Source organism: Pituophis catenifer, unplaced genomic scaffold (assembly GCF_029215685.1).
Source record: "Pituophis catenifer annectens isolate HBS135680 unplaced genomic scaffold, rPitCat1.0.hap2 SCAF_9, whole genome shotgun sequence".
Taxonomy (NCBI): domain Eukaryota; kingdom Metazoa; phylum Chordata; class Lepidosauria; order Squamata; family Colubridae; genus Pituophis; species Pituophis catenifer.
The window spans coordinates 505,442-532,936 of record NW_027256889.1 but is presented as its reverse complement, the minus strand read 5'-3'; the positions used below and the strand labels follow the sequence as shown (position 1 = coordinate 532,936).

Here is a 27,495-nt window from a genome sequence, read left to right as displayed (position 1 = left end):
CGGCGCTCTGTCGACCCGAGCTCTATCGTCCTCCGCCGGCGGGACAGAAAGGCGCCTGCGCCGCGAGAGGGAAGCGGCTCCGGAACTTCTGAGACTGCCCCTTCGCCCCGGGGCCTCGCTAGTTCTTCCGCTGGGAGGGGCGGCAGCTCTGGCGGCTCACAAGAATCGCGAACTGACCTTCAAGGGGCGGTTCCGCCGCGCGAAGGTCGCTCTCCCTCCCTCCCTCCGCCGCCTGGCCTGGAGCGGCCTCGGGAGGCGGAGCCAGAGGCCCGTGATGTGGCCAATGGGAAGTGAGGCGCCCTTGGCTCCGCCCCCTGCGGGACAGGAGGGTAGCCTGTTAGTCGCTGCGGCTGCCGATCAAGCGGAGGGTGTGGCCGCGCGCCGCTCGCTCCGCCAAACGAGCAGGTAGGCCCTCCACGAGGACTAGAATCCCCTCCCCCCACGGCCCTCCCGCGTCCTCCGAGCGGCCGGCTCAGCCCCGTCGCCGCTTTCCAAGGGGCCCTCGCGGGGGCGGGGCAGCCTCCCCCGCCCTTCTGGCTGCGCCTCCGGCGTGGTGGCCGGTCGGGTTTCCGCCCCGGAGGCTTCTCGCAGCGGGGCCGCTCGCGGGATGGAGGCGGAGGGAGCCCGGGGACAGCCCGGGGCGGCGTGGGCGGCATTTCGGCTCTTGGCTTTGCCCCCTGGCTGAGCAGGTGAAGCGGAAAGGCCCCGTGGGGGTCCCGCTGTCGGGCGGGGCCTCGTGGCCTCCTGGGGGAGGTGAGCGAAGAGGAGGCCGCGGGTTGGGACGTTTCTCCTGGATTCCAGGTTGCTCCTCTCCTCGGTCCATGGTTTCCTGTGCTGCCTTCGGGCGCTTTGGAGGATGAGTTGAGCCCCCTCCTCTTTGGGGCAGCCCCTCAAATACGGCAAACCTGCTATCGTGCCCGCCCCCCGGCCCTGCCTTCTTTTCTCTAGCCTGGCCAGACCCAAATCCTGCAACGCTTCTTCCCAGGTGTCTGTCTCCAGGCCTTTAATCACCAAGAATTAAAGTGCTCTTCTCTGCGCTTTTCCCAAAGCCTCACATCGTTTCTGTAACCAAATTGGTGACCAAACATTTTGATCCTTGGAAAGGGGGGAAAAGGAAAAGGGAAGCTCGCTCCTTTGATGTAGCAACCGTGCCTCTGCTCCGCCCTTCTGACCCCTGCTGTGTTCAGAAGTCTCTGGGCCTGTGCATGAGAGGGTGGGGGCTTCCCTTTCATTTGCCAATGCCCCTCCCTTTCCTCAGTTATGGTGGAAGAAGGATGGCCGAGGACAGAGGAGGAGGAGAGAGAGGGGCTCTGCCCCATTCAGGTGAGGCTGCTGGTGGATGGGCAGGTTAACCCAGGGGAGGGGGATGGGCTGACCCCCGAAGCCAGCTAAGGGCCCCTGATCTGTCTGCAGCTATTGCGCCCCCCCCCCGTTTCCTCCCTGTCCTTAAGCTGGTAGCAGAAGTCAGCTTTGATTTTCTGGCTCCTTTGTGATCCATAGTTGATGGTAATTTAGTCCAGCACTTGTGGAGGAGGAATCGGCTGGTGGGGGAGGGGGGGTCGCTTCAGTCAGGGGCTGCAGACTAATCGCCCAGATCTCTTTTCTCCAACTTGCTCTCCTTCGGTTGGAGTTACAGCAGCTTGTTTCACAAGGCTGTGATGGACAGCTGGGATTTGCAGGGCAAACTAAGGTGCTACTGAAAGAGGCCAGGTGCCCTTAGCTTGTGGGGTGCCCTTCCTAAGCTGTGCCGGATGGGGGTCCCTTTCACTCAGGCCTGAAAGGGGGGTGACTGGAGTGCTAGTGATCGTTTCTTGAAGGCCTTGATGAGAGAGTCTCTGGCCTGGATACGCGGCAAACGGGGGTTCCCTCGAACGGGGCCAGAATTCCCAACCCAATGTCTGGCTGCTAGGAATGCGGCAAGGCAGCTGCAAATGGGGATCTGCTTTCTGGGCTTCAGAGAGTGGTGGGGATGATGAGTGGGCCCAGGAAGGAAAGGGCTGCCCAAGGCACCGGGAGGCACCGGCCTCTCTTCCAGGCTCTCTTCACCCAGAGATCAGCTGCTGGAGCTAGAAATCCCTCTTCTGGGTGGTCCCCAACAACTCTAGTGCTTGTGTGTGTGAGCGTATGTATGTGTGTTTGTGTAGGGGGATTTTTTCAGTCCCCTCCGCTGCATTTCATTGCTTGGAGCTGAGCTGTGCTTCGCTGGGTGGGCTGGATGCGAGGAGCAGCATGTGATCCAGCCAGTGGCCCCTCCCTCCTCCTTTGGCCACTCTCCTGGAGCAGAAACCAGACTCTCCCTTTCAGCACCTCCCTCCCCCACATAATCTCACACCACCCACTTCCAAGGCATGCAGGGAAGCCTGGATCTTGCAATGCTGGGAACACTCTGTGCTGTTACATAATCTGGCTTGACCTAGGAAAGGCGGTGCAGCCTCTGCTCGGGGCCCTTCCTCTCCTTGCACCCCCCACCCACCCCGAAAGGCCCTGTGCTAAGCAGACACATGGCTAGCAAGCTGAATGGGGTGGGGGCGGGACCGGAGAGTTGACAGTGTTGGGGGATAGCTGAGCCCCCTGGAGACTGGGCTGAACAGGGTGGGACCACATCCAGAGCAGGAGAAAACAAGGGGACATTCCTGAAAGGCTGAGCAGACAGGGGACTTGCCCCTTGGCATGCTTTAAACAAAGTGGGCCACATCTCAGCGTTTGGGGCAGGATGGGGCTTGGGCGCTGCACAGATGTTTCAAGGCCTCTGCACCACACAAGAAAAGATTGGCTGCCATTTGTCAGAAATGGTGTAGGGTCTCCTGGACTAGATGACTTATAAGGTCCCTTCCAACTCTCTTAATCTGTTTAAAAAACCCATCAGTCCGGGGGGGGGGCACCGTTTAGGGAGGGCTGAATGATGCCTGCAGAGATGCCTTCTGAGAATAGAATAGAATAGAATAGAATAGAATAGAATAGAATAGAATAGAATAGAATAGAATAGAATAGAATAGAATTCTTTATTGGCCAAGTGTGAATGGACACACAAGGAATTTGTCTTTGGTGCATATATTCTCAGTATACATAAAAGATACATTCATCAAGAATCAAGGTACACTTTATTTTTTAATTTTTAAAAAGTTTTTTATTTTAAACACATTAAAAACACATTAAAAATCAAACATATACATACAACAAAAAATAACACAAAAAAGAAAAATATCACTTTAAAAGTACACTTTAATACCACTTTAGATTGAACTGAAAAGGGAAACAACAGGAGAGACGGGAAGGAGTAGAGAGAGAGGAAGGGAGAAGAGAGGAGAGGAGAGAACAGAAAGAAGAAAGGGAAAGGAAGAAAAGCGGGGAAAGAGGAGTAGAGAAGGTTAGAAGTGGGGAAGAGAAGGAGAGAAAGAACGAAGGAAGTAGGAGAAGAGAGAGGAAGGAAGAGAAAGGGAGGAGAAGAAGAAAGATTGGAGTAAAGGTAAAGGGTAAAAGAGCAGTCCCGAAAAAGTAAAAATTAAAAATGAAAGTTAAAAGAAAAGTTGAATGAAAAATGATGAAAATGACTGTACATGTAAATGTGTTTATGAGAAATAAAAATAAAAAATAAAAAAGAATCATAACGTACAACATTTAATGATAGTCATAGGGAACAAATAAGCAATCAAATCATACTAGGAAACAAATCAATATAAATCATAAGGATACAAGCAACAAAGTTATAGTCATGCAGTCATAAGTGGAAGGAGATGGGTGATGGGAACGATGAAAAGATTAATAGTAATAGTAATGCAGTCTTAGTGACAGTGTTGAGGGAATTATTTGTTTAGATTCGGGAAAAAACTGTCCTTGTGTCTAGTTGTTCTGGTGTGCAGTGCTCCATAGCATCATTTTGAGGGTAGGAGTTGAAACAGTTTATGTCCAGGATGTGAGGGGTCTGTAGATATTTTCACAACCTTCTTTTTTTTTTTTTTTTTTAATTGCAAAAGTTTTACAATTACATTTTCACCCCTTTTTTCACCCCCCCACCTCCCTCCCCAAACTTCCCATCCTCCCTAACCCTCCCTAACCCTCCCCCCCCAGACTTCCCTATTACATACTCATAACTAATAACACTAATATATAAACCTGAACCCATCCCTCCCCCTATATAATTTTTCCTCTTTGTCTCTTTACATTAAAATATTTCTAATACATTATTTTCAAATAAAAGCTATTTGATACTTTCTAGTTTGGTATTTGTTCTGAACATATTCTATCCACCTTTTCCATTCCCATTCATAAGTCTCTTGTGAACAATCTTTTAAATACGCTGAAATCTTCGCCATCTCTGCAAAACTGGCCATCTTCAAAGTCCATTCCTCAATAGTAGGCAAAGCTTCATTCTTCCAATATTTACCTATCAACAATCTTGCTGCTGTTATCATATACAATATTAGTTTTATTTCACCCCGTGTAAAACCCTTAACTATACCCAATAAAAACAATTGTGGAGAAAATTGAATTTTTTTCTTCAAAACATTCTGCATGACCCACCAAATTTTTATCCAAAAAGCCTTAACTTTCCTACAGGTCCACCATACATGATAATACGTAGCATCCAAACATTCGCATCTCCAACATTTTGGCTGAACATTAGGGTACATACATGACAACTTTTTAGGATCCAAATGCCATCTATAAAACATTTTATAAAAATTTTCCCTCAAATTCTGCGACTGTGTGAACTTAACATTCTGAACCCAAATTTTTTCCCATGTTTCCAACATCACTGGTTCTTCAAAATTTTGTGCCCACTTAATCATACAATCTTTAACTAATTCAGTTTCTGAGTCCCTTTCTAACAAAACATTATAAAGCCTTTTAATATGCATTGGACCTTTCTCTCTTATATGTCTAACTAATTCTTCCTCATGCAGTATAATACCAGTTTTTTGGTCCTCTTTCCATCTCATTTGTAATTGATTATATTGTAACCAGGTTAAATTAATCCCTTCGTCCAACAGTGTCTGCAATGTCTTCAGCTGCCATCTGCCCGCATCTGTAAAAAGAACCTCTTTGTATAAAAACCCCCCGAGTGACATTATATTTGTATTCCACAAGGTATGACCAAGATCCAGCCATAGCGGTATTTTATAATCCCATTTGAGTCGGTGCTTCTTCCAAACTCTCATCAAAGAATCTCTGAGTATATGACTTTTAAATACTTTATCAACTTTATCATCATAAAATAAGTAAGCATGCCATCCAAATTCAAGATCAAAACTTTCTGCATTCAATATTCCAGCCTTTTTATTTCCAAACCAATCACTTGTTAAAGTTAAAGCTGCTGCATCATAATATAACTGTAGGTTTGGGAGTTTAAGGCCTCCTCTTTCTGGAACATCTTGCATAATTTTCAATTTCACTCTCGGCTTTTTCTCGTTCCAGACAAACTTATTCACACCAGACTGCCAGACTTTCAGTTGTTTATCACTTTTAAGCACCGGAATCATTTGAAACAAAAACAGAAATCTTGGCAAAATATTCATCTTAACTGCTGCTATTCTTCCAAGTAAAGACAGTTGCAGCTTTTTCCAAGTCTCCATGTCTTTCTGAACCTCTCGCCACAACACCTCATAATTATTTTGAAACAATTTCATATTTGATTCTGCAACCTGAATTCCAAGATATTTTACCTTAGGTACAATTTCAAAACCTGCCCTCCTTTCAAGCTCATGTTTACGATCTTGTGTCATATTCTTAACTATCATTTTAGTCTTTTTTGAGTTCAGTTTAAAACCTGAAACTCTACCATAGTCTTGTATAATGTCGTTCATCAGGATTGTTGATTCCATTGGTTGTGATAGGGTAACAACCAGATCATCTGCAAATGCCTTTATTCTATAATCCTCTTGCCTTATCACTATACCTTTCAAAATTTTTGAGTCCCGTATTGTATTTAGCAAGACTTCCAATGTTAAAATAAATAAAAGGGGGGACAACGGACATCCCTGTCTTGTTCCTTTTTCAATTTTAAACTCTGTCGTCAAACTTCCATTAATAATAATCTGTGCTTTTTGCTCTTGATAAATTGCTGAAATCGCCTGTATAAATTGGTCCCCAAAGCCCATCTTTTTTAAAGTCTTTAGTAGAAAGTTCCAATCCACTCTATCAAAGGCCTTCTCCGCATCCAAAAAAACCAGCACTGCAGAAATCTGTTTATTCTTATCAAGATATTCCAATAAGTCTATTACTTGCCTTACATTGTCCTTCATGTATCTGCCCTCAATAAATCCCGCTTGGTCCTCATGAATCACTTTTTGGATTACTGGCATCAACCTGTTGGCTAATACCTTCGCATAAATTTTATAATCTGTGTTCAAAAGAGATATTGGTCTGTAGTTCTCTGGTTTTTTAGGACCAACTTGTTCCTTTGGTATCAAAGATATATAAGCAGTTGTCCAAGATGGGGGTATTTTACCCCCTTGTTGAATATTGCAAAATAAATCTCTAAGTTGTCCCACCATTTCAGCTTGTAAAGTTTTGTAATACACTGCAGTCAAACCATCCGTGCCAGGAGCTTTGGCTGTTTTTAGCTGCTTAATTGCTGCTATTATCTCCTCCTCTGTTATAGGATAATTCATTCTTTCCTTTTGTTGATCAGTAATTTTTGTAACTCTCTTATCCTTTAAATATTTTTCTATAAGTCCATTCTGCACCTCTTCTTTGGCATATAATTTAGTATAATAATCCACAAAAGCTTCTTTAATTAATTTTTGTTGAAAAATTTCTTTCCCTCCAATGTCAATACTATCAATAGTCCGTATACTTTGTTTTTTCCTCAGTGTGTAAGCCAACCATCTGCCCGGTTTATTAGCATTGCAAAATGTATTATGCTTCGCGTATTGTAAACTTGTTGCAACTTGTTCCGCCATAAGCATTTGAAATTGGTCTTTCAAAAGTTTTATAGCACTTCGTATTCTTTCATCTGTTGGGTTTTTAATAAGTAACTGTTCTTTATTCTTTATTTCCATTTCCAACTCAGATCTTTTCTTTTGTCGGAACAGTCTATGTTTAGAATTCATGTAGATAAGTACCCCTCTCATATAAGCTTTACTTGCGTCCCAAACAATTTCAATTGGGGTACCTTTATTCAAATTTATTTCAAAAAATTCTTTCAAATGCTTTTTAAGTTCTATTGTATTTTTTTCATATCTAAACAAGTTCTCATTTAATCTCCAAGAACGTCTCTCAACCTTATCCATCTCAATTTCTACCCATACAGGGCTATGGTCAGTCAAAGTTCTTGGAAAAATCTTTGTTCTTTTTGTCTTAACAAGTAGATCATTTGACAACAGGATAAAATCAATCCTAGAAAAGGATCTATGTCTATCGGAAAAGAAAGTGTAATCCAATTCATTTGGATTATGTATTCTCCAAACATCTTTTAGTTCCATATCTTCTTTCATATCAAAAAAGGTCTGCGGTAGTCTAATTCTAGACTTTGCCAAGCTCTTTTTGTCTAATTTAGAATCAATTACTCCATTCCAATCTCCCATAAATAAAATAGATCTATAGTCCCATTGCAATATTTTAGTATGTAACATCTTGTAAAAATAATCCTGTTGTTGGTTGGGAGCATAAATTCCAATCAAAAGAATTTGACCATTTGCTGTAAGCAATTCAATTGCTACAAACCTACCATCTTGATCTACTTCTATAACTTTTGCTGTTAATTTTTTATTTACATAAATAACCACACCATTCTTTTTCTGCGAGGTTGAAGATATATAATGTACTCCTAATTTTGAATTTATCAAATATTTCTGATCTTGAGTTGTAATATGCGTTTCTTGTAAACATATTATATCATTATTGAATTGTTTCAAATATGTAAATAGTTTCTTCCTTTTCTGTGCTGAATTCAACCCATTAACATTCCAAGATAAACACTTAAGGGTCATCAGCCTGTTTCTGGAGCGCAGAGCAAAATATTTGAAGTTCATCCAAGAGCTTCGATCTTGCTCCTCCCATAGCTCCACTCTCTTGTGGGGTACTCTTAGCTGCCTTCTTGTCTTGTCTTTCCTGTTGTTGTTGTTGCTTTTGTTTAAGTAGCTTGGATTGAGCTCTAGTTATACGTTGATCTTTAACTTCAGTCAACTGAATCAAATCCAAAATTGGAGAAGAATCCAGCAAGGGCTCACTCAGAAAACCTCCTTCTGCACCTTGCACATTTTCTAATTCCTGCTTAGACTGTTCTTCCAATTGCCTCTCTTCACTCTCCTTAATCTCCAAAACTGTAGATGTACGTGGAGATGGTGTTCTTTCCTTAAGAATAGTACTATAAAAATGTTGTGCCTTCTCCACGGTATTCAATCGATATCCTTCTCCCTTATATCTAAAAATTATCCCAGCTGGTGCATCCCACCGGAAGGGTATCTGTAAATCTTTCAATTCCTTAACAAGAAAACCAAATTCTTTTCTAGCTTTCAGCATTTTAGGAGGTAATTCTTTAAAAATTACAAGTCGTGAGCCCCCCACTTGTACAGAGGTGTGAAAAGATTTTTGGAGGATTTCATTTCTAATTTCTCTCTCAGTAAAGTATATGACCACATCTCTAGGCAGTTGTCTTTGTCTGGCCACCCAAGAGTTCACTCTGTAAATTTTATCTATTTTATGAAATACCATATCAGGGTTAACTTGTAAAATCTTAGCCAGGGCTTCAGAGCAAACTTGTCTCAAGTCCTGTCTCTCCTCCTCTCGAATTCCCCGAAGCCGTATGGCAAATTCCATCGCCCGGAATTGTATCATGACAATCTCATCTTCAATTCTCTGCATTTTATTGTCAGCTTCTTCAATTTTATAGTCATTATCTTTCATCCTAACATTAACTTCTAATTTGAGTTCTTCAACTTTAAAATCAACTTTCCCAATAAAATTTGCCAGGCCAGACGCCACTTCTGATATTTTTTTGGTCACCATATTTTGATTCTGTTTCACCATATCTTTAACTTCATTAATTTCCTGCAAAAATTCCTCATGTGATTTTTGAAGTTTATGATCTATTTCCTGTTGAGATTCTTGAAATTTTTCATCCAAAGTTTTAGAAATAAATTCTTTTAAATCTCCCACATCAAGTTCTTTTTTCTGAGTTTGTAGCTGTTGAGCAGGGGGAATTTGCGTTTGATGTTTGTGTGTGGGGGATCCCCCCCCTGATGCCTTCCCTTCCTGCTTCTTTGAAGCCATCGTGCCACGTAAGCTAGTTTTTCTAAAGAGGGAAGTTCTTTTTCCTTTCCCTCTTCCACAGAAGCTTCTAAAAAAGTCCCCCAGATTTAATCAAGTAAAACTGAAGTAAAGCAAAGTCAAATTTTAGCAAGAAAAATTTTTTCCTTTAGGTAGAACAACTTTGTAGCAACTTTTCAACTTTGTAGCAAAGCAGAGAGGCTTTGCAAATCCACTTTCACTAGCTCGTTAACTCAAGTGCTGGACGCCATATTTTTTCAAATCACTTTCACTCGCTCACTTTCTCTTTGATTTAAAAAGTCAATAAAGCACTAATACTTGCAATTTGCAGGTTTCTGGATTCAAGTTGATATTTCCGCTATTTGTTAGAATTAGTTCCTCTCACTTTAAAAGTTTGCTGCTATCGGCTTGTTCTGCTGAAGGCAGAATCGTCCCACGCCGCCCGGAGTCTCCGCAGGTTGGAAGGGAGCCGCTCCTGTTTTCACCCCCAGAAGCGATTCCCTGGGGGGGTTACAGGGGCTCAACCTGTACCCTGCTGTCTCTGCTCCTGCAATCTTCAAGATTTCGGAGTTTTCGAGCCGCTCCTCGTTCGCGGGGCGGCTCTACAGGCGGCGGGGCTGGCGGTCTTTAGAAAATCACCGCCGTCGCCGAAGCTCGCAAACCGGAAGTCCCCCACAACCTTCTTTATGACTCGTGCAGTCTACAGGTCCTCCATGGAAAGCAGATGGGTAACAGTTGTTTTTTCTGCAGTTCTAATTACCCTCTGAAGTCGGTGTCTGTCTTGTTGGGTTGCAGAGCCAAACCAGACAGTTATGGCAGTGCAGATGACAGACTCAGTCATTCCTCTGTAGAACTGGATCAGCAGCTTGGCATGGAGAGCCTGGTATGTTCAGGCTGAGCTGCGTTCACCAGCCTGCCCTTCTCCTAGAGGTGCCATCTCTTGAGTTGGTGATGGTCAGGGAGAGGGAGGAGAGGAGTGCATTAGATTGGATGGTTGCAAGAACGAAGGGCAGGGATGACTTGCGTAGCCCAGATTAGCTTCTCCCATTGCCAAGGACGCTTCGGGCGGGGTATGTGTGTGTGTCTGGCATTCTGGCCTTGGAGGGAGACAATGAAGCTGCCACTTTCTGCAGCCCCTTGGAGGTCCTCGACCCTCTCCACTTTTAGCCTGCCTGGCTGTCTTTAAGGTGGGCCTGGGTCTGCTCAGAGGTAGAGAGAGAAGTGCACATGGCTGCACAGCCTCCAAGTTAACGCTGCCCACAATCCACTGTGGGCCTGGAGAGAAGAGGAAGCCACCAGGCAGGCTCACTTGTGTCATCAGCCACCTCCCTGGGCTGCCCGGTGCTCCAGGCCCCGCCCACTCAGGAACCCTCCTCCCTAGCGGAGGGCAGGGTGGGACTTTCCCCCCTCCCAGAGGAAAGAAGAGGGCACCTGCTGCTGGCCACAGCCAGAGAGGCTCTGCCATTCCTGGGGAAGCAAGGCCAGGCCGAGCACGGATGGCAGAAGCGCCATGGGTGGGTTCACAAGGGCACACCAATGCAGGTGCCCCCTCCCCAGGTTGGCTTCATGGGGCCCAGGGTTGTTTGCTGCTTCTCTTTTTAACGAGAGACCCCTCGACCAGATGCAGGCAAGGTCCCTTCCTTGCCAAGACTCCCCCTCACACACTCCCAGTGCACAGGGGAAGGTGGATGGCAGTTGGATGGCAGTTTCCCAGGGGAATGGGTCCTGCTGGCACCAACTGGTGGCCTCTGCTGTGTGGTGCAGGGGTAGCGCTCCTGGGATCAGCCCCTCCTTATTTAACAGGGACTTCCCCAATATATCCTCCCCCCACCCCCGCTCAATCCCTGGAGACCAGGGGTGCCCTTGAAGTTGCTCTGCTGTGCCCTTTCAGATTGCAGCTCCTTGCCTCATCCAGTGACTGTCCACCTGTCCTTGCTTGGGGGGCATTGGGGGGGATCCTGTTAGCATGCCTGTGTTGTGGCCCATACGCAGCCTGTGCGGCTGGCACTTGAGTCGGACAGTGAGACTGGAGAAGATGTGGTGCCAGAGGCAGGGATTCAGCCAGCGCCTTCAGAATCTCCAGAAGCTCCCTTAAATGAAGAAGATGAAGAGGAGGAGCCTCTTCTCGATGCAAGGGTGCGCAGAGCTGCCGAAAGGCAGGAGTGGCACCTCAGGAGGAGGTCTCCTCGAGTAAGGCTTGGGGCTAATTGGCCACTCCCTTAGCCTATTTAAGGAGGAACGCCGACTGAAGCAATTTGCAGGGAACAACTTCGTTCACTCTCCTTCGTGCCTTGATCTTGGTTCTCTGCAAATTGCTTCTGGGCTTTCTGCCAACCATAGTAAGATTAAGATTATTTATTCTTTGGATTCTTGCAGGCTGTTAAGAAAGTTAATTAACAGCCTTTGATTGAAAAAAAAAAGATTTTATTTTAGTAAACTAAAGTTCGTACAGACTTTGTGTGTGCTGCGTTCTTTGGGGTCCGTAGCTGGGGCAGAACAGCCTGTCTCTGCCCAGCCCTTAGCAGGGTGCTTGATGTGCCAGCCGGTGGGGCACTTCAGGTTCAGCAGGGGCAAAGGGTGAACTGGAGCCTTCCAGATGCTGCTGGTTGCCATTTTGGGGGAGGGGAATTCTGCTTTGTGGGGTGGGTTTTTTTTTTTTTTTTTTGCTTTAATTTATATGCCGCCCTTCTCCGGAGACTCAGGGCGGCTTACAATGCGTTAAGCAATAGCCTTCATACTTTTGTATATTTATACAAAGTCAGCTTATTGCCCCCACAATCTGGGTCCTGACTATTCTGTGTCTTTCTCACCACCCTATTTTTGCCTCCTTACAGGACTGTGTGAGGTGCAGGCATTCCTTCCAATGAGCCCTCGAGCCCCCCTTCCTGCCTTGCACATCACAAGAGGAGCCCATTGGCCAGGCCAGGTTCAAAGTGGGGGGGCCACGTGGGGCAGCCTGAGAAGATGGAAAGGGCCACCCATAATTGCCCCCCCCCCCAATCCCAGCTGCCCAGTGAGTGAAGGAGAAAAGGACTCTGGATTTTCAGGTATAGACCCTTGCCCGGGGGCGGGGGGCATGCTATAACAGCCCCCTTGCTGGGGCAGGGTCTCTGTCCCAGTGGTGCGGAATCAGTGGCTGGGGGCTCTGGGTGGAGGTGAAGGGGGCAAGAGGAGGACAGTGGTCTTCTCCCTGGGAGCGGAAGGGTGACCTGCATGATGGAGGGTGAACCTGGCGCACTCGCTCCTCAAAACCACCCAAGTTGGCGTGGGCGGCGCTGCAGGAGTGGCAGCCACAAAGGGCCTCTGTGGCCAGGAGCCACCCAGCCTGTCCCCTCGTTGGCTTCACTCGCTTCACCCCCCTCTCTCTGCACAGATGGCAGCTTGGAGTGCCTGAGTGCCATTGAGCAGACGGACAACGAGGACTCGGCCAGCCCACCCTTGCCCCCAAGGCCGGCCAAGTCGCAGAAAGCGAAGGAGAGGCTCCTGGGTGGCACCTTTCCTGGTGGGCTCACACCTCTCTACCTCATCAAGAATGTGATCCTCGAACAGGTAGCCTGTGTGGCTGGCCACCTGGGCCAGGCCCTTCCCCACCCCCCATCACCCAGCCTGGCCACACCACTGACCTGCCTGCCTGCCTGTGGGTGTTTATGGCACCTAGGAATCGGATGCCATTGGGTGGCCCAGGGAAGCCTCCCTTCTGAGCCCCTGTCCCTCTCGCTCTCTTACAGACCCTGGGAGTGTCCCCCACGACCCCCTTCCTGGCCTGGAGCAACCAGCACCCCCTGGAGGGTGCTCACAGCTCTGCAGCCCACCTCCTCCTCCTCCAGGAGCCCATGGCCTCTCTGAAGCCCATGCTCCCCAGCCAGAAGCCCTCTGCCAAGGAGATCCACTTCCCCACCCTCAGCGCTTACCCCAGAATTGCTGCTCACCTGGGCTGGCAGGCCGAGGAAGCACCCAGCCCAGTGGCAGAGCCCAGCAGGCACAAGCAATTCTACGCGGGGGAGGCCTGGGCATCTCCAGAAGCCCCCACCGCAAAGGACAGCTGCGAGAAACCGCCAGAAGAGTCGCCTGCCAACTCACAGACTTCTGCCCTTGTGTGCCCAGAGGCACCCGCTCGGCCCACCCTGTCCTGCACTGGGTTATCCCCTGCTGGGGACAGGATGGCTGTCAAGGGTGCCAGGAGGCCGGGGGGACACAGCCTGGCGAGACAACACCGCCTGCACAACACAGTGGAGATCCTGCGCAGGTCAGGGCTGCTGGGCATCACGCTACGGACCAAGGAGCTGCTCCGGCAGAACAGCAGAACCCAGCGGGAGCTGGCCCAGCTGCGGGAAGAGGCCCAGCTGCTGTGCGAGGCCATCCGGAGCAGCGACTCCCGGGTGTGGGCTCGCCTCCAGGACGCCATATGCTGCTCGGCAGCCCCCTGCCCATCCAGCAAGGGGGGCGGTGCTCGAACCCACTTGGGGCAGCAGCCAAATTTAGCCGCTCAGCCCACGAGCCCTCTCCTGCCCAGCCCTGGAGAGCTCCTGTCCAGCTCTGGGCTGGCTCTTGGCCCAGACACCACCTTGCCTGTGGCTCTGCCTTAGCTGCCCCCTGAGCTCACGTTGTGCCCTGAGCAAAGGGGCACCATCTCTCTCACCAAAGGAGCTGGCAGCTGCCAACGGGCCCTGCCTGGCCTTGCCCTGCCGGCGAAGGCGTTCCTTTTCCTGGTCTCAGGGTGGGCTGGTTTCTCCTGAGCTCCCAGGATGGGGTTTAGCAGGCACAGGATCAGAGCCCAGAAAGATGGAGAGGGAGGAAGGCGTTTGGGAAGCACCCATCATGTTGGGCATTCTTTGCGTCAGCCATGAGCTGCTGTCTCCAGAGTTTGGGCAGTCAGAAGTGGGGGACCCACCCAAAGTGGCAATCCGGACATCACTCCCCTGGCCCTCGGCTAGCAGCTGCACTGGTCTGTTCATCGGGGCAACTGTGCCCTGAAAGAGCTGGTTCTCTGCTGATGAACATTGGGGCTGCTCAGAAGTAAGCTTCCCCCCGAAGCCTGCCCTGCTGTTACCAGAAGAGGCATTAATAAAAGAAAGTAAAAATCTGGATGTGATTCAGCCTTTGTCCTTTGCCACTGCCCTGTGGGTAAGAGGGTGCCGTGGGGTGAACGGGTGCTGGGGCAGCCACTGCAGGGCAGCAAAACTTCAACCTTGGAGTGAGCAAAGTCTTGGGCACGCCAGGATCAGCCCTTCAGCCTCGCCAGAGATGCTAAGAAACCCCTTTGGCCAGGCCGGAGTGGCACAAGGCTTGGGGAACCACATTTAGGAAGGGTATGTGATGTAGGGGCAGCCTGTTGGGAAGGTTCAGGGGCCGCCATGGGGGGGCCTAGCCACGGGCAAGAGCAGAGAGAGAAGCGTAGAAGTGTGTCCCGTCTCCCCCTTGAGATGTCTTCTGTGTCTCTGGATCACCCCCTCCCCAAGAACCTCTGGATTACTGTTTACTGCCTCTGACCAGCTTCTGGGGTTATATCAAAGCCTTTGACATTTACAGGTTTTCAAGAAGAGATTGGACAACCATTTCTCTGAAACGCTATAGGATTTCCTGCCTGAGCAGAGGGTTGGACTAGAACAGGGATCTCCAACCTTGGCAACTTTAAGTCTGGAGGACTTCAACTCCCAGAATTCCCCAGCCAGCAAAGCTGGGAGTTGAAGTCCACCAGGCTTAAAGTTGCCAAGGTTGGAGACCCCTGAAGTCCCTAACAAGTCTGTTATTCTGGAGGCGGGGATCCCTGTTTCGGGAAGACTGTTGGCTGGGACCTTCTGTACTTGTCCAGATGTGGATTTTAGGCTTCTGGGGGAAGAAAATGTAGCCCAACAACAGTAAACCCGTGTTTTAAAAAGTTTCCAGAGAACTAACACAAGGAAAAGTCAAATTGTATAAAAATGTGACAGGGCCCTCATCTGCCATTCTAGCAGAGCAGAGCTTTGGAAAGTGCCAAAAAAAGTTGTTTTAAGTATTTACAGTCTTTAGCTGGGAGCTGCTCCCAGGTGTCTGTTCTGGGTTTTGGAAGTTGGCTGCTTCACCTGCTCTGGCCACAGTGGGGAGGGGGGAGGAGGCTGTCTCTATGCCCCTGACCCACATCTGGGGGACAGAGGAAGGGGAAGGGAAGGAAGAAAGGCAGGCATGGTGGGAGAAAAGCCTTTTGGCCTGTGGCCGCAACACAGACAACTTGAGGCAGTCACGCTTTTTTATTTTTCAAAAACAAAAACAGCATAAAAATATTATCATTCCATACAATTAAAGGCAGTGTATCAGTTGGTGGCATTTTTTGTGCTCCTCCTCTCTTCAATTTATCACTAAACATGCTAGTTTATTTCCAAAAATTTCAACATCCATTTATATCATAATTATTTCCAATTCTTATTCTCTATCCATTGGTAAAATAAGTCCCATATCAAATAGTATTGTCTAGCTTCCTGCTCTCTTATTTCAAATGTCAATTTACTCATTTCAGCACATTCCATCATTTTCTTAATAATTTCTTCATCACTAGGTAACTCTTCTCCTTTCCAGTTTTTAGCAAATACAATTCTGGCTGCTGTCAAAAGATTCACAATTAAATATTGCAGTTCTTTATTATATGTCTCCAGTATGATCCCTAATAAAAATATCTCTGTTTTAAAGTCAATATGTCTCTTTATCATTTTTTCCAACCACGTGTGTATCTTAGTCCAATATCTCCTTGCTTCTATGCATGTCCACCACGTGGTAATAGGATCCTGGGTCTGATCACATTTCCAACATTTCTCGGATTTATTCTGGAACATTCTGGCTATTATTGACGGGGTAGATGCCACCTGTAGAACATCTTATACAAATTCTCCTTATATGCTGTAGACATTGTCATTTTATAATTATGTGACCACAATGTTTGCCATTTCTCTAAATCAATACCATAGCCAAAATTCTTCCCCCATGCTATCATTGATTCTTTAACTTGTTCTTCTTCCAATTTAACCTCTAATAAATAACCATATAGCTTTTTAATTACATGGTCATCAGAACCCATGAAAATCTTGTCAAAATTAGTCAATACATTTTAAAAACCTTGTTTAAGATCTTCTCGATATCTAGAAAGTATTTGTATGTATGAAAACCAATTCATCTTATACCCTTGATCATACCTTGCTTTGATTTAAGTTCACCCTTTTTGTCCAATAATTCCTTATATCTTGTAATTTGTTTCCCTTTGAACGCCACTGGATACGAAAATGCTTCAATTGTAGATACCCAGACTGGTATCTTCAAGTAATGATTTTTTTTGTCTTCTCCCAGTTCAACCATAAGGCTTCTGGTATTTTATGTCTTCTAAAATACCCCTGTATTTTAGTTCCTTTATACCACAAAAAAGCATGCTATCCCAACAACAAATCATGTCCCTCCAAATTTAACAATCTAGTATTTTTTTAATGGTATCCATTCTTTAATCCACAGTAAACTAGCTGCTTGATAATAAAGTTGAAAGTTAGGTAAACCAAAATCACCCCTCATTTTAGCATTTTGTAATAACTTCATTTTTATTCTTGCCTTTTTCCCCTGCCAGATACAATTCAATCCCAAAGGGCTTCTTCTAATGGAGGCACTTTGGGGATTTCCTGCCAAGGAAGGAAGGCGCCAGCCAGGATTAACTAACAACCCCAAGGCTCTTGGGGGGGGGGGGGTTGGGCAGCGGTGGATTAACCATTAAACAGACTAAGCATGTGGGGTTTAGGGCCCCAGGCCCGAAGGGGCACCACAAAGTTAAAGAAAAAACCCCCAATGAAGATTGGCTTCGTTTGTACAGTATGTACAGAGGAGGGGGGCACCAAGATTTGTCAGTGCTTAGGGCACCAGTGAGCCTTAATCCGCCACTGGTTTTGGGTCAGGCTGCCCCCCCCCCCGTCCCCTCGGCTAATCTGGAGAGCGAAGAAGGATCCTGGCGGGACCGCCGGTGGTTGGGCTCCAAAGCTCTGCCGGGGGTCCTCCCCTCCTCTCGAGCAGCGGGGGCTGGAGGGGCAGCAGGCCCAGGGGCTGCCCCCCCAGAGATACACTGCCTCTGGACTAGGGCGCTCCTCACAGCCCCCCTCCCGTTCTCGTATCGGGGACGGAAGGCCTCCTTCCCACCTGCTCTGCCCAGGGTCACTCGGGGACAAGGACTGCCCTGCCCGCCTTCCTTTCAAGCCCGGGGCCGGAGGATCGCGGGGAACGCAATTCCCGGCCCTTCGCTCGGGGCCGCTGTCCGAGGCAGCCCGGCTCACCCCTTTCCCCGGACAGGTGCCCAGCCCAGCCGCGCCCGGCCGGCCTCCCTCCCCCCCCCCGCAGCAGCGACCCTTGGAAAAGAGGCGGGGGCGGTGGGCGAGCGCTGTCCCGGGTGGCGCTCCCTTCTTCAGCCCCAGCGCAGAGCTGCGAAGGGCGGCACAGGAAGAGCTCCTTAGCCGTCCTATTAATTGCCCTAGGACAGCCGGGCAAGGCCCACAAGAAGGGGTCCCCAAAGGCCAGCCGTGGTTGGGGGGGCAGCTCGGCTGCGGCTTCTGCCCTGGGCTCCTTCCCTCCTCTAAGGGTGGGGGGAGGAGCTGTCAGCACCTTTGGCCGGCATTGTAGGGCTTTGGCTCCCTGCCTGGGGTCAAACTCCGCCTGTGTCATGGTAAATGTCTAACTACAACACCTCCCTGATCACCCGGCCGGCCCTGCAAGGGTTAACCAACCATATACCCCATAACCCCCGTAACCACTCCTTACCTCTTTGCCCCTCCTCCTGGGTATAATAGCTCCGACCACGAGGTCCACATCCCATCCAGATGTATACCTGAAAGAGAAAGGTACAAGGTCAGTGACCTCCAGTACCATTAAGCCTACAATAAAGATACAGAAAAGAATTGAAGTCTGTCCTTGAGTTATTGGGCTAGATCCAACTTTCAACAGCCTGGGCTTTGTTTGTGCTGAAGGTGTTTCTGTTAGTACAAGGATATGATTTTAAACAGAAAACATTTCTGACTAACAAACACAACCCCCCCCCACCCTTCACAGACCTCAGTCCAACCCTGCCTGAGCTTTGGGTCTCTGACTGGGCTGTTGGGGGCAGAACAGGCTTCAAATGCACTGGGAATGATTAAAAATTGTTTGTGCATTTACGCTTAGGAGCAATATACACATCGGGCAAGATGAATATTGCCTCACATCTGCCGCAAGCAAATGAGGAAGACTTTGTGCCACCCAAGGTGAGGGAAGATGGCACAACTTTGTGTGCTGCCAATACAAAGAAAGGAGTAAGGGAGGGTCCCGTTCGTCCCCAGGTAATTGCATCCCCTCCTCTGCCAGACCTGGTGTAAACACTGGCTTTCCTGTTAGCTAAAGTCCTTCCTGAAAATACTTAAAGATGCAAATAGAGACATGGGGAAGACACCCCACAAAGCATTTCCTACTTCCACCTTCTGCCAAGCCTGGTCTTGTCCAGATGCCCTCCGGTGGGGAGGGGGGGCGTTGTCTTCCCACTGATTTCTTCCCTGGGGGTCAACAGTCTCCCCAACAGCCTTCCATGGCAGACCTGGTGGGTTGCAACCTGCCAAGCCCAGGGCGTTCTGTGGGGACCAGTCCTCTGGAAGGGCCCCGGTCGGAGGGGGTCTCCTCAAGTGAAGATCCCCACTGAAGGTCCTGAAGGGCTGCCCCATCTGACCGGGAGGCATTTGCTGCTTCAATCCCCAGGGCCAGGAGCATCGGGGGGAGGAGGCTTTGCTGTCATAGGAGAGACTAAAGGAAAAGTCCACCTGCAGCCTCACCCCACTTCTGGCTCCACAGACGGGGTGCCCTGAGGGACCTTGAGGCCCTGGACTTTATGGTGCTCTTGTGCAGGGCCAGATTTCCAGCTCTTGGCTGCAGATGAGCTTCCTGGCCTGTAGCGTGCCCAATGGCAAAGCCCAAATGCCAGTCAGAGACCACACTAAATGCCAATCTGGAGGGCAGCAGCCCATATCCATTTGTTCCTAAAGGGGAGCCTCTGGGCTCCTGATCCCCAAGTCAAGGCCTGAAAACAGCTGGAAACAACTGCCTCTCCCTGCAGTTGTCCCAGGTAACTTTGGCCAGATGCAGATTTTCCCACCAGGCTGGGCACAACTGCTCTCTTAAACTTGAGTTTCCAAAAGTCATATTTAAAATAGGTGGCCTTATAAATCTTTTAAATCAATCAATATCAATATCAATCAATCCCCAGCAGATCCTGCACTGCCTGAAGGAACTGCCTGGTCACCAACCCAAGGCCTCCCTCTCCTCCGGGTCTCTGGGTACAGCTGCTGAAGCTCCTGGGGCGCCCTTGCTTGAGCTGGCCTGGGAGCTTCTGGTGGCCCTCTGAGCACCTGGAGTGGAGAAGCAGAGGGAGGCCCCCAATGCCAGGACCCTCCTTGGGCAGGAATGCAGCCATGCCCATGGGCACCAGGGGAAAAACAGAGAGAAGCGAGGAGATAAGGCATGGCATAAACACTCTGCAGAGATATGACTGATGAACACTAGGTCATATGTTACCAAAAAAACCTTTCTTTCTGATTTGGCACCAGTATCAGTGATTAAGCATTTGATATATTTACCTGGTGCTCTTACATAACCTAGAAGTGGTGCCAAACCCAGCCCCAGTTAAATGCCCACAACCGCACTGAGTCTGGACAGAGGCTGACAACATGGAGCTGGCAAGCGTAATCTCCCTCTTCTTGGTCGCCTATCTCTCCTGCCTCGTCCTGCTGTTCGTCCGGAGGAAGTCCTCTGCCAGGGGCCGGCTGCCTCCTGGACCCTCTCCTCTGCCTCTGGTTGGGAACTTCCTGCAAATTAAGGCATTCAAAACCTTGCCTTCCCTCCTCAAGGTAAGTCCACCTCCCTTGCCCAGAGGAAGCCCCAGAGATGTTCTCCCCTCGTCCACTTCCACCTGGCCTCTTGGGTCTCCTCAGCCAGCGCCCTGGGTCTTCCTTTTCCACGATCCCAAATGTTCCCAGATGTCTCCTTCCAGCACCACCTTCCCTTAGCTTCCGTGAGATTCTTCGGGCTGAATCTTCTTTTGGGATCCAATCTGGATTGGTCTTCTTTCCTTTCTACTTCGGCTTCCATTTATGCATTCACACCTACGTGATATCTGGGAAAGGAGTTTTCCCCTTGGCCATCGCATCTTGGATTTGGCAGAATTGCCTTCTGATCAAGCAGATCGAGTTTCTCCCCGGGAGCCACAAGAATTAAGTTTAGAGAACACTTTTCTAGACTAAAGCGGTTCTCGAGCAGCCTGATGGGACTGGGAAAACGATTTGCTTTCCTTGCGGAACCGTGTCAAGACTATTCAGCTGGCAGAGGAAAGCCTGTCCCCCAAAACATGGCACACAAAGTTGTTTTGGGGAGCAATTCTATAACCTAGAGTAGCCAACCCCCCCACCCATTTTTAATTAGTCTAGTGTCTGGGATATTAATGATGAAGCATCAGGAAATGCAAATATCTCCTTTCCTGAGCTACACACCTGAAGGATACCAATGCTGCCTCCATTGTCAAAAGATCCCCCAGAGCTGTTTTCTAGAATATTGGAAGCTTTGTTTCCAATACTTTAGGAGTGTGTGTGGGGTGTGTTTGTGTGTGTGTGTGTGTGTGTGTGTGTGTGTGTGTGTGTGTGTGTGTGTGTTGTCTTGGTGCAACTTTGGGACATTGTGCAATTTTTCTTTGGACTAAGGAGTACACAGTGTGTTATGTTACATGATGAATAAAGGAATGTTTATTTAATAAACAATATTTACGTTCTTGTTCCAAGAACTGGACTGTCAAGGCAACTGGTGATTCATCAGGGCACCTTCAGTGGCTGCCCTGCAAACGTTCTGTGTCAATCGTTTGAGCCACAACTGCTCAAGTCCTGCAAGTTGAATGACTCTTGGCCTAGTCCAAGGCAAAAATGAAGTGGGCCCTCTTTTTTTAAAAAAAACAAGTTTTATTTAAAAAATTCTTTCATCATACATGTTTTATGAACAGAGTGTTGACTGGGTCACAACTTATACATCTTATACATAATCTAAATCATCATGATAATATATCTTAACCTAGAGTAGCCAGCACCCCTACCACCCATTTTTAACTGGAGTAAGTGTAACTGAGGAGAAATTTAAGGCGTAAAGTGATATTATTCATATAAAATTGAAAATGATAAAGAATAATGGAAAGAAAATAATGTGACAGCTATGGCTCGAAAGCCTCCCGGCAGCAGTTCATCCAGCTGGATTTCATGTGGCTCATCAGAGCCCACTATTTTCCAGTCTGTTCCCACTGCGACATCAACTGGAAATCCAGCCCTCCTTGTAGCTGTCCTTCAAAGGGCAGTGGAGGCCGGTTTCCACAGCAGAGAAACTCTGATTGCATTCCAAGAATTTGTAGTAATCCAGTGACACATGTCCTGTTGGTTCCATGCGGTTGGTTGAGGAAGGAAGAGCTTGGAAGCAAAGTCCAAGAAAGCTTGGATGGATCCCAACTCTTCCAGGTTTCCACACGGATGACCCTGAGGCTCAGCCTCAGGGCATCTCTGGGGCTCCACACAAAGGCACGAAGGCGCTGCCTTCTCCTTCATCTGCCCTGCAGCCCTGGGAACCCTCAGTTCTCCATTCGAGTTTGTCCTCAGGCAGACCTTGCTTGGCCTTTCGTGGTTACCCAACTGATGAATTTGAGATGGGTGGCTCCATGAATCAAAATATTCTGTCAATCAACCAAAGCTGGGTGATGCAGCTACCTACGGAGGCAGGTGGGTGATCCGTCTGTGGAAAGAGGAGCCCTGCAGGGTGGGGCAGATGAAAGAAGCATCCTGTGGCCCATTTTCTCTCTGGGAAGGATTTCAGCCATGGCCGCTTCCCTCCCTTCAGAGAATGTGAACATGGCAGCCCATCTTCACCTGAAGTAGAACCAGGGACGGGGCCATCTAACTCTGGAGAGCTGGATCTGAGTACAGGTAGAACTTGACTTACAACAGTTTGTTTAGTGACCATCCACTGGAAAATGTGACTTATGACCATTTTTCACAGTTACAATCTTTGCAGCATCCCCATGGTCATGTGATCAAAATTTGGACTGTCGGCAGCAGTCTCATATTTCTGACGGTCGCAGCATCCCCGGATCCCATAATCCCCTTTTGTGACCACCTGACAAGCAAAGTCAATGGGGAAGCCAGATTCACTTAACGACCGTGGCAAGAAAAATTGCAAAATGGGCCAAAACTCACTTAACAAATGTCTCACTTAATAACAGAAATGTTGGGCTCAATTGTGGTTGCAAGTCGAGGACTGCCTGTATTTTCATTTCTCCTTTTGGTTCCTCTTCCTGTGTGCAGCTGCGGGAAAAATACGGCCCCGTCTTCACGGTGTACTTTGGGAACCGCCCGATTGTGATCTTGTGTGGCTACGAAGCCGTGAAGGAGGCCCTGATTGACAAGGCGGAAGAATTCTCCGGGAGGAAAACCAACCCGACCCTGCAGAGGACCTTCCAGGGTTACGGTGAGGGCCTCAGGCTGGCGGGGCAGGAGCAGGCCAGGCTGCCCCCCCTTTCCTGGCCACGGGGCCCATTGCTCTCCTCTGCCCCCCAGGGGTGGTCTTTGCCGAGGGGGAGCGCTGGAAGCAGCTGCGCCGGTTCTCCCTGACCATCCTGAGGAATTTTGGAATGGGGAAGAAATCCATCGAGGAGCGGATTCAAGAGGAGGCCCAGTTCCTGCTGGAGGAATTTCAGAAGACCCAAGGTGAGGCTGGGGAGGGGGAGAGGGAGAGCGGACGGTTTGAAAGGCCTCTGGACCAACCCACCATCCAATCCATTATAGCAATGCTGAGGTCAGATGTCAAGATGTCCAGAAGATAAACATAGAATCACAGGGCCGGAGGGGACCTGAGAGGCAGGAGACCTTGAGCAGGGGCGCGGACTAGGAGACTTCTGGTCCAGGAGATGCTTGGGCTGAAAAAGAGCATCATGGAATGTGGTTTCTTTCTTTGCTGACTCAAAGAGGCATCAGGCATCCCTTCCTCTGCAAATAATTACGAACCGGGGAAGAGAGGAACCACCTCCACCCCTCCCGAAACAAATCAGGAGAAAATTATTTACCTTTTTGGCCTAAGCAGTTCCTACAACCTGTTGACCCTCCCTTTCTTCTCTCTTTCTCCCTCTGCACCAGAGAAGCCCTTCAGCCCCATCTTCTTCCTCAGCTGCTCCGTGTCCAACGTCATCTGTTCAATCATTTTTGGGAATCGTTTTGATTACAAAGACAAGGAATTTCTGGCTCTCATGAAGATGATGAATGACAGCTTTCGGCAGATGAGCAACAGCTGGTCTCAGGTAGCTCCTCGCCTCTTTGCAGCAAAATGGGAGGTCCGAGACTGCTCCTCCTTCAGAGAAGCTGGCACTGTCTGAAGACGCTGGGCAACGGCCGTGGCTTGGGAGGATGAGAACTCTGGTCCAAGGCACAAGGGGCAGCCAGGAGGGAGGAAAGGACCCTTGAAAGAAAAAATCTCCAATATTCCTCTCATATCAGCTTTATTCTGCAAATGCACCTGCTGATTTATTCTTGAAATGCTGCATTCATTAATTGATTAATTGATCTCATTGAGTCCCTTTGGCTATGCATCCACTGGCTGCAATGAGCTCTTTTTTGATCCATCCTTTTCCTCTCGTTTCCTGCAGTTCTACGATATCTACGCCAACCTCCTGAGATACTTCCCAGGGCCCCACACCAAGATCTATGACATCCTGGAGGACATGAGGCTTTTCATTGCCAGGAGGGTGAAGAAGAACAAGGAGACCCTGGACCCCAACTCTCCCCGGGATTATATTGACTGCTTTCTCATCCAGATGGAGAAGGTAGGACGCGAGCAGAGAGCCAAGGATGATTTCCTCAGCCACAAGGCACAGGGGGCTTTGCCACAGGGCAAAAGAAGCCCCAGGGGTAGGAGCAGGCTTTCCCTTCCTAAGCAAACACAATCACCAAAGGACAGAAAGGCTGGGAGGTGGGAGCTTCTCAGCCGGATTTCGTCAAAAGAACTTCCAACCCAGCCAAAGGAAAAGCGAGAAGCCCACCAGGCCACAGTCTCTGCAGCTGCACCAGGGCCCAAGCCGCCCTTCCTCCCTCGTTCCAAGGGCAACCTTGGGATGCCCAGCCTTTGCGGCTCCTTTCCTGCAGAGGGCACTGGGGCACTGGCAGAGATGGGGAGGGAGGCAGGTGAAGCAGGAAAGGGGCCGGGAGTGGAGGCAGCCCATCCCCTGGGAATCCCTTGGCCAGTCTGGCCACTCGATAGGACCAAGGGGCCATTTCTGTTTTGGGGGTGCTGGCACTTGATCAGCCTCCAAAGAGGGCTCGACTCGCCTGGTGTGCACCCCCAAACCCAGCTGGAAAGCCTCCTTCGAGCCCCCCCAGGGCTTCTCATGCACTTGGCTTCCACTTTGCCTTCAGGAGAAGGACAACCCGAACAGCGAATTCAACCAGAAGAACCTGGAGATGACCACCCTCAACCTGTTTTTTGCCGGGACAGAGACGGTCAGCTCCACCCTGCGATACGGATTTCTGTTGCTGATGAAGTACCCTGAAGTGCAAGGTATTTGGGGGTGTGTGATTCAGCCCAGTGGTGAAATCTGAACCGGTTTGCCACCAGTTCACTGGCCGTGCATGTGCGGTGTGCGCCAAATGTGTGCTGCATGTGCGCTCATGCATGGTGCGTGCGTGCGTGGTATGTGGTGTGCGCCAAACATACTCTTTGCGTGCATGTGCAGTGTACATCAAATGCACACTGCACACACGTGCATGCACAGTACATGCCAAACGCACGCTTCGCACAGAAAAAGGAAGCTTGGGAAGGTAAGCAGAACAGTGGGGGGGGGGGGACAGCTATCCTGCGCGATTTAGATTCACTAGAAACTGGGATTTCCTTTTTTTTACTACCGGTAGGCCCAAACCAGTAGTTTTTATCACTACCGGTTTGCCAGAACCGGTGCGAACTGGTAGCATTTCACCACTGATTCAGCCCCACCAGAGCACATGCCTCTAGGCCAGGAAGCAGCCCCCACCCAAGTGCCACCGGAATCGCTAGGCCAGCAAGAAGTTGCTGTGAGCTGCACAAAGGCCTGGATCCAGCCTGAGAGCCACCCATATAGGAGGTCAGGCCAGAAGCTTCCCCTGCCGTGGGACGAAAGGGGGGATGCCAGCCCCACGGCCCTTGAGAATAGCCTCCTCAGCAAGTGGAGACCCTCCTGCCCAGTTCTTTGGCCACTGATCCAGGAGCATCAGAAAAAGTGCAGTTGAAGCCACTAAATTTAAGGCCACCTTTTGCCAGCAAAAATGCAGGAAGAAATTGACAGTGTGATTGGCCAGAACCGGATCCCCAACATTGAAGACCGGAGCCACATGCCCTACGTGGACGCAGTCATCCATGAAGTGCAGCGGTTCAGCGACCTCATCCCCATGAACGTGGCCCACGCGGTCACCCGTGACACAGAATTCAGAGGCTACCTCATCCCGAAGGTCAGAGCCATGGGGAGGGGAAGATGGGCCAAGGGGCATGGGGCTGGCATGTTGCCACACTGGGTGCTGGTTGGGCTGCCCAGCAGGATCGGGCAGAGAGACAAGGGGCCGAGGAGGGCTGGCCAGGATGCAGGAGCCCCAGGCGGAAAGTGCCCACCTTGAGGGGGCAGTTTGCTAATGGCCCAAAGGCAGTGCCTCCTCTCCGCCCACCCAGCCGGCCAGGTGTGCTGGGGGGAGGGTGTTGATGGGGTCCCAAAGGATCGGCAGGACAGAAGGGTAGGAAAACCCAGGTACTCAGCACCATCCAAACCGGCCCCCGCTCTGTCACTGCAAAAAGGAGATCGTCTCTTGGCCGCCTTGCCCAGATTGCTCAGGCATCTGGTGCCACCTGGGCGAAAGAACCTCTGTCCCTCTGAGCCGGGCCTTCTCTTCCTCAGGGCACAGAAGTCTTTCCCCTGCTCAGCACCGTCCTGCATGACGGCACCAAGATTAAAAGCCCCGAAGGGTTCCACCCGGAGAACTTCCTGGATGAGAACGGGTGTCTGAAGAGGAACGACGCCTTTGTCCCCTTCTCTGCAGGTGCAGATACACTGAGCCCCCTTTCTCCCCTCCACACACACCCCCTCCCAGGCCAGGCTTCTTGGCTGCCCTTGGGATTTTTCCTTTTGCGGCCTGTTTTTCTGGTTTCCATGCCAAGCTGGCATTGGGGGCTGCCTCGGCATTTCCTGCGTATGCTGGACCCCCCTTTGCCCCCACTGGCAACTCAGGAACCCAGGCGAGAGGCGGAAGGTGGCCCTCTAGGCAGTGGCCCTGCCTTTCCCAGAGAACGGTGAGTGGCTCCTGGCCATCCAGCTTTTGGCCAGGAAATGGCTTGGACCTGCCCAGAGGGACTAAGCCTGCTTCTCCCGCCTTTGCCTCACAGGGAAGCGCATTTGCCTGGGGGAAGCCCTGGCCCGGATGGAGCTCTTCCTCTTCTTCACCACCATCCTGCAGCGGTTCCAGCTGAAGCCTGTGGTGGAGCCCAAGGACATTGACCTGACACCTGAAGAGTTCGGCTTTGCCACCATCCCGCCCCTGTACGAGCTCTTGGTCGTCCCCCGCTGAGAGAAGGGAGCCAAGCGGGTGGGCGAGTGCGCCCCACCTCTGCACTCCTGTGCTTTTGCACCAGCTGGACTTTCGGGGGGGCGTTGTTTGCACAGTCTCCTTCTCTGCAACCCCCCCAGGGGCCAGGATCTTTGAGGGGCTGGGGAAAGATGCCTCTTCCAGGTGTTTGCCTTGAAAATATAAAGCTTTGCGGGGATGCAGGTGACCTGAACTGGTGCAGCCTAAGTTTGTTCTAAGCCGTGTGTGTGTGTGTGTGTGTGTGTGTGTGTGTGTGCTTGTTTTCTGGTTGGTATTGTACCCCAACACAATCACTGGGGTAAATCTAGATGGTCTACGTGGTATTGCTTCAAGAGAGCAAAGCAGAAAAAGTAAGTGAGCGGAAGCCAGAGAAACGGTGATCTGCCCAGCACGTTGCCATAAAAAGCCACAGGATACCCTCCCCCACCGGCCTGTCCCGGACCACATGGCCCCAAATGCCCCCCTATACGTGGACTTCCTCTTGCTCAGGCCGTGAGCTTTGTGGGGTGCGGAAAAGGCTGGACAAAGGACCAGGGACCCTTCAGCCCTGTTTCTTGGGCCAGTAGAGCACCTGGCCTGAATTGCCCAGCCTCCTTCAGCCGCCTTGCAGGGCTGGAGAAGAATGGCTACCAGGCAGCACCGGTGCACACCG

General features: G+C 49.7%; 2 protein-coding genes across 7 annotated transcripts; both read left to right on the top strand.

Moving 5' to 3' along the window:
- Positions 1-54: 54 nt before the first annotated feature.
- CIPC (CLOCK interacting pacemaker) lies at positions 55-15,877 on the top strand. Of its 6 annotated transcripts, none has more exons than XM_070950131.1 (5): positions 55-405; positions 1,259-1,323; positions 12,045-12,257; positions 12,584-12,759; positions 12,939-15,877. In XM_070950131.1, exons 1-5 carry the CDS (start codon positions 275-277, stop codon positions 13,794-13,796), a joined length of 1,443 nt encoding a protein of 480 aa, XP_070806232.1. In that variant the 5' UTR covers positions 55-274; the 3' UTR covers positions 13,797-15,877. The 6 variants fall into 6 exon arrangements, with proteins under 6 accessions (XP_070806232.1, XP_070806237.1, XP_070806233.1 ...); XM_070950132.1 differs by lacking the exon at positions 55-405 and adding an exon at positions 474-753; XM_070950134.1 differs by lacking the exon at positions 55-405 and adding an exon at positions 10,006-10,093 and having other exon boundaries at positions 474-1,323.
- Positions 15,878-19,868: 3,991 nt separating this feature from the next.
- On the top strand, positions 19,869-27,028 carry LOC139321427 (cytochrome P450 2G1-like). Its single transcript, XM_070950130.1, has 9 exons — positions 19,869-20,075; positions 22,557-22,719; positions 22,809-22,958; positions 23,385-23,545; positions 23,891-24,067; positions 24,657-24,798; positions 25,534-25,721; positions 26,159-26,300; positions 26,644-27,028. The coding sequence occupies exons 1-9, from the start codon at positions 19,896-19,898 to the stop codon at positions 26,823-26,825; spliced, it is 1,485 nt and encodes a 494-aa protein (XP_070806231.1). The 5' UTR covers positions 19,869-19,895; the 3' UTR covers positions 26,826-27,028.
- The last annotated feature ends 467 nt before the right edge of the window (positions 27,029-27,495 follow it).

Excerpts from the sequence above, each read along its gene's own strand:
- CIPC (XM_070950131.1), top strand. The coding sequence starts at position 275 with ATGTGGCCAATGGGAAGTGAGGCGCCCTTGGCTCCGCCCCCTGCGGGA. Across the intron at positions 1,324-12,044 it reads AGGGGCTCTGCCCCATTCAG|GACTGTGTGAGGTGCAGGCA; the intron begins GTGAGGCTGCTG and ends GCCTCCTTACAG. Across the intron at positions 12,760-12,938 it reads AGAATGTGATCCTCGAACAG|ACCCTGGGAGTGTCCCCCAC; the intron begins GTAGCCTGTGTG and ends GCTCTCTTACAG.
- LOC139321427 (XM_070950130.1), top strand. The coding sequence starts at position 19,896 with ATGGAGCTGGCAAGCGTAATCTCCCTCTTCTTGGTCGCCTATCTCTCC. Across the intron at positions 24,799-25,533 it reads GAAGTACCCTGAAGTGCAAG|CAAAAATGCAGGAAGAAATT; the intron begins GTATTTGGGGGT and ends ACCTTTTGCCAG. Across the intron at positions 25,722-26,158 it reads GAGGCTACCTCATCCCGAAG|GGCACAGAAGTCTTTCCCCT; the intron begins GTCAGAGCCATG and ends TCTCTTCCTCAG.